Below are 12,275 nucleotides of genomic sequence, written 5' to 3'. Positions count from 1 at the left end.
GGTCGGGCCTTCCAGCCTGACAGGGGACGGGCGCGCGTCTAGTGGCCTTGGTCCGACCCAGCGAGGGGTATGATTTTTGAGTAAATTCTTTGTATGTCATTGGAAAATGTAACCCATCCCTTCTATGCTATTGAAAATTACCTCATCTCTTCAATGCCATTGTTTTTAATTTTTCATTCCCTCTATGCCATTGGTGTCAAAAATACTAACGGAGCAGTTAAACTGAAAGACAAAAGGACAATAATACCCCTGGCTCCTATTCCTTGCCCTCTCTCTACTACCACTGACGTGTGGGACCCACACGTCAGATTCATCTTCAACCTTGAACCCATCGGATCCACGATGGCGACGGAGGGCCCGGCGTGCGCGGCGGAGGCCCGTGCTGCCCCTCCGCCGCGGCCGCCGTCGCGCGAGCCGCCGCACGCGTCGCGCCCTCCGTCGGGCCCCTGCTGCAGCCGCCGTCAAGCGGGCCACCACGCGCGTCGCGTCCTCCGCCACCGGCCGCACCCTCTGCCGCATCCCTGCTCCGGCGCCGTCACGCGCTGCGTCCTCTGCCGCGGGCCACGCCGCGTCCTCCGCCGCGGGCCGTGCCCTCCGCGCGGGGTCCCTCCCTCCCTCACCTACCCTCGCCGGCGACTCCCTCCCGGCGGCGCGCCCCTCCTCCCTTGCCGCCGGGCGGGCGAGTGCGGCCCTCCTCCCTCGCCGCTGGGCGAGCTCCACGCCGCCGCGCGGGCGGGCGAGCTGCGGGCTGGGCGAGCGCGCCCCTCCTCCCTCGCCGTTGGGCGAGCTCGCGCCGCCGCGCGGGCCGGGGAGCTGCGGGCCGGGTCAGCGCGTCCCTCCTCCCTCCCCGCTGAGCGAGCTCCGCTGCCTCCTCGCGCGGCGCCGCCCCTCCTTGTCCTCCTCCCTCGCCGCGGGGAACCCCGGCGGCGGCGAGCTCCGCCGAGCTCCTTGAGCCTGCGCGCGCCTCGCCATGGCCACAGATCCGCGCGGCGGCGGAGCTCGATGGCCGCTACCTCCCCTGCGGCCGGCGGCGGCCTCATGCGCAGTGAATCGAGGCGGCGAGCACGCGCGGGCGCAGCCGTGGGCGTGCACGAGCGGCGAGCGGAAGGCGGCCCGCGTGCGTGCGCGGCGGAAGGCGGCGGGTGGAGCGCGTCGAGGCGTGGCTGGATGGCGGCCGGGTGAACTGCGTCGAGGGGCGGGGCACTCGGGGAAAAAAATTGCGGTGAGGAAACGGAGGGGTATTATTGTCTTTTCCCCTGTACCTTTTAACGAATCTGTTAGAGAAATTAACGGCAATGGCATGGAAGGGATGGAAAATTATAAATGATGGCATAGAAGGGATGAGGTAATTTTCAATGGCATAGAAGGGATGGGTTACATTTTTGAATGGCATACAGAGAATTTACTCATGATTTTTTGCGCCTTTTGTAGGTAGCAACATGAGTCACAGAAATCTTCACACCCGACCCTCGAAAATGGTAAAAATCACACGACCCGACTGTCCTGACACTGTCAGCATGGCTTAGAGATAAGCCTGCCTAGGTCCGAGAGTGCGAAGGCTGTCCTGACACTGTCAGTAGGGATATGGGGCTGAAAATGCCCTTCGGCCCACCTAGGTCCGAGAGTGTGAAGGCTGGCCTGATGAAGGATTCGACAGCCGCTCCGGCCGACCAAGGGGTGATGAAGGGTGGGCCCCAGCACTACGGGATGCAGGGCATTTGCCGTGTGCCAAAGGCACACGGCAAAAAGGCTGGTTTGCACACGACAAAGTTTTTTCCGTGTGTAACACATGGCAACCAAGTATTGGCAAAGGACCCGTGAGTCAGATTTTTACCATGAGCCGCGTTGCCCGGCACACGGCAAACCGGCTTTTTGCCGTGTGCCCGACGTTTGGCACACGGCAAATGTTTAGACACACGACATACAGCGCATTTCCTGTATTGCAGTGGCTAGAACCTGGACGTCATAACGTCACGGGCGCTCGGATTCAAATTCAAGTCTTGACGACACCCAACCCTAGGTTATCCCACCATAGGGAGGCATCGAGCCCTCAAAGTCGGCCGAACAGCTACGGGAACTAGTAGGTCGGCCATCAGGATGCCATGAAGTTGGTCGCCAGTCGTCCCACATCGAACCCAACAAAAGGCATTCGAGAGCTTCACTCGAACTTGCCCGTTATCGGCTCAACGAGCGCCGACCTTCGATCCCCAAGGAAAAGTGAGGTACTGCTCAACCCCTCCAATCGAGCGAAAGAACGCATGAAGGGAAAACAAAGTCAAGACGAAACATCGCCTCAGACGAAGCTTCTCCACCGAGGAGAAAGTCGGGGGTCGGAATCGCAAAACGGTCTAGTGAACGGCCGCTCGAATCACGAACGAAGTGACTGACGTAATGTATAGAGATGCATTCCATTAAACTAGGGCATAAGGGTTCACAAGACCATGTTGTTTACACAAAAAGCGTCCCGATCGAACACAAAAGAGGGGGGCGTTGAGTGAAACAAACTACTCTAGAACAACTGCTGTCCTAAGATACGAAAGAGATGGACGCACAATGCCCAGATCCTGCTTTGTGCTCTCCTCGCCGCAGAAGATCTCCCACTCCATCCAGAGTTCAAGCTTCACGCCCATACCACACCAGCCCGCGTGCCCTCGCCGTTGAAGTCGCCCCTACCGCTGCACTGAAGGAAGGGATGGGACGGAGTCGGAGGCATCGGTAGGGGGAGCGAAATGTGGTATCCCGACCAGGCATCCCGCCACAGAACGACGCGGAAGTGGTGGAGTGCGCGGTTCAACTTCTATTTTATCCAGAAGACGATGAGATCGTCCCCCGGGCTGTCGCCCTCCACCTGACGGAGAAGTCTCCTGGCGCAGAGGTTCGTATCGCGTCCGTCGTTGGTGCGGTAGAGGAGCATGGCCAGCACGAAGGCTGACGACGCATGCCTCTCCGCGGCGAGGCACTCGAGCTCGCCAAGAGGAGGGTGCAGCGAGTCGATGTGCTCCACGAATACCATCCTCATCACGACGATGAAGCGCACATCCGGATTGCCGGCCTCAAGCGTGTTGTTGACGAGCATGGCCCACAACGCCCCGTTGTGGAGGCTGTAGTACATCCGCTCGAGGGGAAGGTGGCAACCGATGAGGCGTGACAGGCACACACAGTCGCGCATATACTGGCAGGTCGCCCTCAAGGCGTCGAAAGTGGCCGCCGGCTCCTCGGCAACTCGACGCTACGCGTACCGATCTCGACTGTCGTCTCTTCCGGGAGCTCCAGCAGTGGAAATGGCACCTCCATTGCGATCCTGACCGTGGCTCTACCGCGAAGTTAGGAATGTGGGGGAAGGAGAGTGGGCATCGTGGCGAGGGAGGTGAGCGAGGGGAGAGTGAACGGCTCCCTCTCATTTTAGAGCATCTCCAGCTAGAGGTCCAAAATCAGATCCCTATTTCTCCAATTGGAAGCCGGCCTGCAAAATTTGAGGTCCAAAATCAGAGCCAAACTCTAGCAGGCCTCTCAAATCTCGGTCTGCAAACGACAGGACCCACTGTCAGGCCCAAAATTTGATTCTCCAGCAAGTTGCCCGGCCGGCTAGGCGAAACACGCGCCGCCACAAGATGCCGTGCATCCAGGCGTCCAGCCCCGGCAGCATGCCGCACCAACACCACGGCCGGGTCCTGGCCAGCGTCGGGTGCGTGGTGGTAGTGGCCGCACCGGCGGTCGCGACGACCACGGGGATGCGGTGCGGGGCGCACGACGGCGAGGTTCCCGCTGAGGCGGCGCGCCACCACGAGCACGCGGCGCCGGGGCCCGGGCGGTGCTGCTCCGCGGTGGTCCAGCACGTGGCGGCGCCGGCCGTGGTGGTGTGGTCCGTGGTGCGGCGGTTCGACCAGCCGCAGGTGTTGGCATTTCTTAACGTCGCTACTAGGAGGGGTTAATTCCCAGCAACGCCGCCAAGAAATGCCGGTGGACATTCCATAGCTCCACAACTATGAGCCGGTGGGTATGTCTTAACGATTACAGAAGGATCCGCAAGCGCACGGATATACCGTTGTAGCATTTCACCCGGAAGTATTCAGGGTATCGTTATTTATATTTTCCCAAGGGATAGCGAGGTTGTGTAAAGATGTTTACTAGTTATATAACCATAACATTATGAGATAAGGTGCAGACTGCTGATTATACATGGGTAAGTGATAATAAAGATAAGCATGGGTAATGTGACACACATAGAACAGCCAACGCTCATGAATAAAGAATAAACAAATACACCTAAGGTTAGTGGGAGCATAGGTAACAGATCCTAGTATACTATTCATGTTTGTAGAGAAGTTATGTTAGCCACATGCTTAGAACTGCAGGTGCCGAAAAATTAGGGACATCGGGGAGAATGACCCACACTGGAGAACATCCAGTCCCATTTCATCTTTGCATGAACTCCTACACGATACCCAAACGTCGGGGAGTACGCTAACTGAGAAGCAGCTTCCCGGCGGACCGACAGGGCTGTCACCATCTGCGGTCTACCCCAGTCAAACCGTGGAGCACCGTCATATCCGAGGGAACCCGCATATCCGGACACCATGCCCGCATATGAGGTCATTACCTTAGCATCCCCGGGTACCCCACCCTTCGGATGGACAGGTAAGATGCTAAGGCAAGCCCGAAAGCACAATGAAGTGATATCTTTACCTAGATCATTTGGTCTAAGCAAGCAACTAGTATAACTTGATGAAGAATAGATCATGGCAAAGCAAGCTAAGAACATAGCATAGCAAGATAACCATGAACGAACTCTGTATGAATATCATAATGATAGTCGGAATACAAAACCATACCAGATGCCGAGGATTGCTCGCCGACCCCAAGACGATTGGATTCGCTAAAGAAGATGAAGTACTAGCCTATCTCCACTACCCTAAGAAGTACAAGTCACAAATGAGAGTGAGAGATAGGCTTCCAAGTGGTGTGTGTGGTGTGAGTGGTGGGAGGCCCCTTTTATAGCTCTTGAGGTCGGTTCCCGCCAGAGTTATACATGGAAACACTTGTAACCGCCTTCAGGAGGATCAGAGCAAGCTTCCCGCCAAAATGCACCTGGACAGGAAGTGGGCCAGGTTCGGCCGACCCATGGGGTTGGCCAGCCCCACTTCGCCACCTCTGGTCACCGACCTTCTTTGGTACACTGCCTGGTGGGCCCTGATCTCTAATACGTCGGTGCCAGGGTTTGTTTGGTCAGTTTGCTCTGACTTGTGGGCCTCTTTTGGACATGTTACGCAGGATGCGATCTTCTGTGGTTTTGTCTGCATATTCTTCGTGTTTTCTTCTTATTCCGGACTTGTGCTCCTGAAATCATAAATCTTCCAAAACAACTTATGGAGCTAGGTTAGTGATACAAATATGCAAGTAAGAGGTATGGTTTCCTTTCTTTAGTTGACGGTCATATTTTGCACTTAACGACCATCAACAACACCCCAAGCTAGCCTTTTGCTCGTCCCGAGCAAAACTTGGTGTTTTGTTGTTGATCAGGAGTTGCTACAATGTTGAATTTTCAACTCATACTTAGGCACAACCGAGTGTTTCTTACCTTCATTTTGAATAAGTTGGCCTTTGTTCTTACCTCTTACCTTACTTCTATGGGGCTTATAGCTTCACCTCATCTTTGGCGGTTGAGAGTCAGAACGATATCATAGAGTGCTCGTATTTCTTTCTCTTAGCTCAACCGTCAATCCGGAGGTTTTGTAAAGTTTTTCAAAAGAAATTTATAAAGTTCCTCGGATGATCTCTCAGATTGCTCAATGTGTATAATTCCTTACCAAGGCTTTTTATTGTGCCTTTCCTTCCTCACCCTATCTCTAATAGCTATTTTTGTGGAGCTATAGGTATGGAGGATCTGAAGGCATACCTGCTTCTCATATTTTGCTAAGTCAAAAACCGGATCCAAAGGAGAAACAAGTCATAAACCTTGATCAAGATGTGCAAGTGTGTGGATATATATTTTTTGGTGGATGGTGTATGAACTCCTTTGTATGTACCATGTCTCTTTTTCTTTTCTTTTGGACTAGTTGAATGCCCGTGCGTTGCTACGAGAGCGGAAAAAATCAAGCGCTTAACGATATAAATCTGTCAACAAATAACAACATTAATCATATATAACGTTGTCACTCCAAAAGGTATCGTGAAATAAATCAAAGAAATTGGATCACCATTGTCACTCCAAAAGGTATTCATAGTTGAATGCCCGTGCGTTGCTACGGGAGCGGCAAAAATCAAGCGCCCGACTATCGTGCAATCCTACAAACCTGCAACTATATATTACAATAATCTGAAAAATCACAAGAAAGTGATCATTGTATCAAAGACTCTCTTAGACACTTAAGTATCAATCAAATTGGGAGTAGAGTACCATATATTTTGATAATACAAAAAAGGTTCGTATGAAAAGATAATAGAATAGCTAAATCTTATTGCTTGTAAATAAGCTGTCTGGATTTGCGACAGGCGCATTGCTTGTGCAATCATCGCCCGCCGTCCCGCACTAAGCACACCGGCGCATGTGATTCCTTTGATAAGCTTTTATATGGCATAGAACACCTTCGTGGTACGACGGAAAAGGACTTGTATACATCTGCTAATTATAGGAAGCAACATGATAAGATTTTCATACAGTAGAATAATTAATAAATATTATGTTGTATATATGAATATATTACCTCATCTATAGCGTTAGAACCTCCTTGTACACAATATTCTTTGTGTATGTACCGTTTCTTGTCGGTATGTTCTTTTTTTCATTATTAGGTGTTTTTTTCTTCTCCTTCGCACTGGATTTTTTCTTATCCTTCTTCTTGGATTGCTTCTTATCCTTCTTTTCATCTTCCTCACCGCCTTCCTCAACATTTGGTGGGAGTGCGAGGATCTTGATGTTTGATCTGGCGGTTGCTCTAGATAGCGCAACATACAACTGACCATGTGAGAACACGTGTTCGGGCAAGTACACACCCACGTTGGGAATAGTTTGCCCTTGTGCCTTGTTAACCGTCATGGCAAAGCTGAGCCTCATCGGAAATTGCTTCCTCTTAAACTGGAACGGGAACATCTCATCATCAGATGGACATAAGGGTATCCGAGGGAGGAAAACCCGCTTTCCAGCATGCTGCCCCAACACAATTTCTGCGTTGATTGTGTTATTCTAGAATCCTTGTACCACTAACCTCGTTCTGTTGCAGAGTCCGTTCGCAGGGTCAATATTCCTAAGCAATATGATTGGACAACCGATCTTGAGCTTTAGCACGTGTGGAGGTAGACCATTCGGGGTCAAGGTGTTAAGAAACTCCGAGAGGTAATAGTTATGGGGATCATCAATTGCAGAGTCGAAGCTATGATAAACCATCTCGTCCCCACGGAAACTACTGATCATCTTCATATTAATCATATCCACCAGCTCATTTCGTGATGTAGTCCTTGCTTGTCATGTTCTCATTCAGCCTTGGAAATATGCATTCAATCAATCTATCAAGATCTTTACCATCTCCAGTATAAGGCACACAGATATCATCTGGGAGACGCACATCTCCATCACCATTTACCTCCTCTGTTCCACCACCGATGTGAAAGAGATAATCTGCAAACCATGGGTTGCTCTGTGCCCGCATGTTGCGCACCAGCTTTAGGTGCCGCATCGAATCCCAAAGGTACGACCTCCGCAGCAAAGCATCGACTATTTGAGCCCTCGACCCCTTCCAGACAACAGGGAGTACCTGTCTGAAATCTCCAACGAAAACAACAGTCTTCCTATCAAAGGGTAGCTCCGGCCTATCCACTATATCCCTCAAGCTTTTGTCAAAAGCCTCCACCGCTTGCCTCTTTGTCATAGTAGCCTCATCCCAAATTATAAGAGATGTTCTCCATAGCAGCTTGGCAGTACCACTTTGTTTCGTGAAGCTACAACATCCACCATCCTCAATAGTAAGCGGTATTTTGAAGCGTGAGTGGGCGGTTCTTCCACCAGGCATGATGGAGGCGGCAACACCAGATGTAGCTGTCGCCACAGCAAGCTTGTTCTCGCCGTGTACTTTAGCGAGCAGGGCCCAGTAAAGAAAAGTCTTCCCAGTACCGCCAGGTCCGTCCACAAAGAACAAGCCGCCTTCGTCCGTGTCAATTGTGGACATGATCTCATCATATACAGCCCTCTGCTCATCGTTTAAGGACTTGGGCAGCGCCATATCATCCGCACTGGGTACTATGATTGACTCCTCAAATATCTCACATGGCACACCGCTTGCTGTGTCATAGGTGTCGTCGATATTTGGTAGTGGGAATGAGTTTATATGCTTCCCCATCGATTGCAACATATTTCTAAGGTCAATCAGCACCATCTGTTCCATGGCCATTGCGAAAGGACAATTGCGCTTGTAGTCCTCTGACATTGCTTCTAGATGTTTCTGCCACAGCCCAAACACGTCACTTGGCTCACAAAACACCAAAATTGTTGCAAATAGCCTTCGTAGTGAGGACGGCATCTGGTACAGTGCGGCTTCCGTGAGGCAATCATCAAGTGTTGTCTTCTTCGATCAGGCCCCTTTTTTCTGCGGCTTCCCGGAATGTTGGCTGCAACTCACCGTCCACCGTCCTCAGATGCTGATATGAGGTAGCACCAGTGACGTGGTTTAAGAGAACACGGAGATAGTAGCGTTCACCTTCAGTCGGATGAGCCAAGACAATTTTATCAATTTGGCTACGACTTCCATGTTTTCTCCATTGCCAGAATTTTCCATTAGATTGCCAAGTAAAATATTGGGGGAAATCATGGTAGAGGATTCCACGAGCCTTCTCGTGCGTCCTATTTGCCTCGAAGTACGCCGTCAGCATTGATCGTTCGACCCCTGGACAGTTAACCACGTCTTTAATCTTCTTGCGTTGATGGAAGGAGACCATGTGCATGGCAGGTAGATGAAGCTACAGCTGCTTTACGGGCCGATGGACCTTACTCAACCCAAAGCCGTATATCCTCCACAGCGCTTCTGGAGGAGTAACCCACCTAGCGTCCCTGTACTGCTTGATCTCATCGATGTTACCATTCTCATCCTCCTTGGCAGATTCTCTGACGGCCATGGACGCTCGGTCATGCCCCTTGTATATATATTTGAACAAATATTTCATGGACTTAATGCTCCTGCATGCCTCAACATTGATATGACAGTTGAACAACCGTAGCAAATAAGGGTTGTAAGGGACAACCCATTGATTGTCCAGCTCGTGACCCCGGATTTTTTCCTTGCGCCCGTCATCACGTCGCCTATAAACGGGATAAGAATCCTTGCCTTGTGAGGTGGCCTCGCAGAAAGGGTGCGGGTAATGGTTCTTGCATGAACCACGACCCTTCGTGCATGGGCAATTCATATTTAGCAAACCGCACGGCCCATGCATCATATGCTTGGTGACCATCTTGTACAGCTCCGGTACTTCTTCTTATTCGGTAGCTCGACTGATATAAGAAGGTCATACTGTCCGGGGCACGTGAGTTTGAACTTGTTGCGCATTATAAGCAACCAATGGGCATGCGGCAATCCCCTCTTCTGGAACTCAACGACATCTACGTAGGCCTGTACCTCTCCAAGGATGTGATCTTCGAGAAAACTTCTTTTCAACTCCTCAAGTTTTGCCCTGAAGACCCGGGTAACAAGATCTGGACGATCCTGTGGTTTCTGGCCTGGGTAAAGTTCCCTCCTGATCTCATCCCAATTAGGATTGCAGGTCATCGTGAGAAATATATCAGGTCTACCATACTTTCGCACCAATGCCATAGCATCCATGTACCGCCGCCTCATGTCCCGAGGCCCTCCGATGAATGATGTACCCAGCACAGTACGCTTGCCAATTGCATCTGCTCATCCCTCGCCGGCATGAAGACTGTCAACAAGACCTTGGTAAAGATCAGCCCTTATCTGATCCTGGTTATTACGGAAGTAGTCTAAACGAGCGCTCTCGATCTTGACATAAGTGTCCACTGCAAACTGCTGGAAAAGACGCTTGCCATGCAATATTGGGTTAAATATTCCTGGCTGCATCTGAAATTTGTAGCAGTAGTAATCACGTACATACACACATAGATTTCCGGCAGACCCTGTACATATAAGAATATTATATTAGTGACTGTGATTGCACATCCTACAAGGTACACTGCATGAGTTATGTAAAAACAAATTACCTAGATCATCATCACCATTGCCCTGCCCATGTTGCCAGCGATTCTCGCGAGCGGCATTCACTTCTTCCATAGTAACACCTGCCTTTGGAATCATGTTGTGCCACCCAAGTTCACCTCTTGGAAAAAATACAGGGTACGAGAGTGCGTCATAACACCCATGATATGACCGGATGCCATGTAAAGACCTATCCTTCCCATGCAGGAGAACACTATTCTTGAATTGACCTAGACGCTCGCTCCCTTCTATCCATATAGCGGCCACTTTAGATGTCAGCGGCGTGTTATATGTTCTCTGGTCTAACCGCTGGTCAAGGTTCAACTCCACATGATAGTCATCAAGATTCTCATTCTGCCTGAAACTCTTGAGATGCTTAGAGTACGGGTTATCACGCATGATGTCGACCAACTTCCGAATCATCTCCTTGTCCATCTCTTTGCACTTCTGCCGGCACTTGTGGAACCGATACTCAAGGCTGGGATCGTCATCGTAGAAGTAAAGTTCCAGGTGTCTTGGTTCCGTACCATCTCTACCAAACGATCTAAGGTTATGGTAAATTTGGCCATGCGCACGAAATGTGTATACCTCAGCGGTCCTCATATTGGTGGTGATACGATCAAGCTGACAATACATTGAAGTGAATGAGAAATGCCCATTAAAAAATCTGCTATTCGCACGAAAATGCCTAGCATCAGCATCTGAACTTGACCACAGCCTCATGAGCTCGGGTGGTGTATCAGGTGTGGATAGCTTAATCTTCCCGCTGCAGCAGCAGAATCCGGGGGGCTCGAACTCAAACTTCTTCGCGTTGCATTCCGGGCAGTTCTCAACAGGCTCCAACATATGGGTATCTTCAGGCATATTGGCATACACTGCGTCGTACGGATCAGATACATCTAGGATTAAACCAGAGTCATCATCCACATCGTTGAGTAGGACTTCCTCTTTGGTGTCATCATCTAAAGTAGAGTATTTAAATAGTTACGCGTTAGACATATTTAGAGATGCTATTAAAGCATCTTGGAATTTGTCTTCATATGGAAATATAAGTACCTTGGCCTGCAAAGAGGTATCCTTCAAACTTCTCGTCCTCCTCGAATATCACGTCCTCATCACAATCATCCTCGGCGCAATCATCCTCGGCTGTGAGTTAGGCACACAGGTTAATGAAATAGATGCTGTCATGTGCGAAAGAAATAATAATTATAATCTAAGAAAATAAAGAAATTATCATCATCTATACCCTTTGTACATGCTGGATCCCTGTATATTTTGGTTGGCTTTGATCAAGACTATCTATAAAACATATAACACGGTTTTTGTTAAGACAGGTTTTAAGTTATAATAGATGTATCAGTCGGGGTTTGCGGTAAACTGACTTCTTCGTCATTATCTTCATAAATGCCTTGATCTTCATGTACTGTCCGACAAGATTTTCTTGCCATGTTTGACGCAAAATGTCGATTCCGACGTGTTAACAATGAATATCTTTCTCCGTGTGTAACATGATGCTTATGGTTTAAGCGGCCAGCAAGCATTTCTGGGGCCTCAAGATCAGGTGATTGTTCTTCATGTGATGGTGGTATTGTAGATTGGCGTCCAGTCAGCTGGCGTCCAGTCGAACTGGGGAATACTCACATCGGCGGCACTTACTTTTGCACCATCCTTAGCTGGATCCAAAAGTTTAGGGACATAATGTGGATTCTCCATGGCGATGGAGTGAGTGTGCCGTATATTCCTTTTCAACTCATTTCGTCTTCTTTTGCATGCTCTCTTCCCTTCCAACCGTGCTAGCGTCGAATCATGCATTTTCTGGCGCTCATTCCTAGCTTTCTTCTGCTCTGGGATTAGTTTTTTGTACCACTCCCTTTGGTATGCACTCTTTGACTTTCTTGTCTTGGATACAGAATCATGGATGTTTATGGTCATGTCAGAGACTTCAGGAGCACCCTTGTCACATAACTCTGGACCCTTGTCACATAACTTAGATGATTGGAACGATCGTTCATGATTATCAAGACCAACATTTTCATCGTTCAGTGCACCAACCCCTTCTGCAAATAGTTTGTACAAATA

The 12,275-nt window shown here is 49.9% G+C and overlaps 2 protein-coding genes across 2 annotated transcripts in view; one reads left to right on the top strand and one right to left on the bottom strand.

Moving 5' to 3' along the window:
* The first annotated feature begins 3,611 nt into the window (after positions 1 to 3,611).
* LOC120662574 (abscisic acid receptor PYL4-like) overlaps positions 3,612 to 12,275 on the top strand; it is a 54,883-nt gene continuing 46,219 nt past the window's right edge. Inside the window, exon 1 of the mRNA XM_039941695.1 lies at positions 3,612 to 3,893. Coding sequence (XP_039797629.1) covers positions 3,612 to 3,893 — 282 coding nt within the window. The remainder of the gene's footprint in view (positions 3,894 to 12,275) is intronic.
* LOC120660361 lies at positions 7,811 to 11,391 on the bottom strand. Its single transcript, XM_039938861.1, has 2 exons — positions 11,253 to 11,391; positions 7,811 to 11,158 (listed from the first exon to the last, which is right to left on the bottom strand). The coding sequence occupies exon 2, from the start codon at positions 11,058 to 11,060 to the stop codon at positions 10,140 to 10,142; it is 921 nt and encodes a 306-aa protein (XP_039794795.1). The 5' UTR covers positions 11,061 to 11,158; positions 11,253 to 11,391; the 3' UTR covers positions 7,811 to 10,139.

Source organism: Panicum virgatum, chromosome 2N (genome assembly GCF_016808335.1).
Source record: "Panicum virgatum strain AP13 chromosome 2N, P.virgatum_v5, whole genome shotgun sequence".
NCBI lineage: Eukaryota > Viridiplantae > Streptophyta > Magnoliopsida > Poales > Poaceae > Panicum > Panicum virgatum.
This window is presented reverse-complemented; position numbering and strand designations above follow the sequence as displayed.

What these genes read in the sequence shown, in the direction of transcription:
- LOC120660361 (XM_039938861.1), bottom strand. Translation starts at nt 11,060, where the DNA reads ATGCCTGAAGATACCCATATGTTGGAGCCTGTTGAGAACTGCCCGGAA.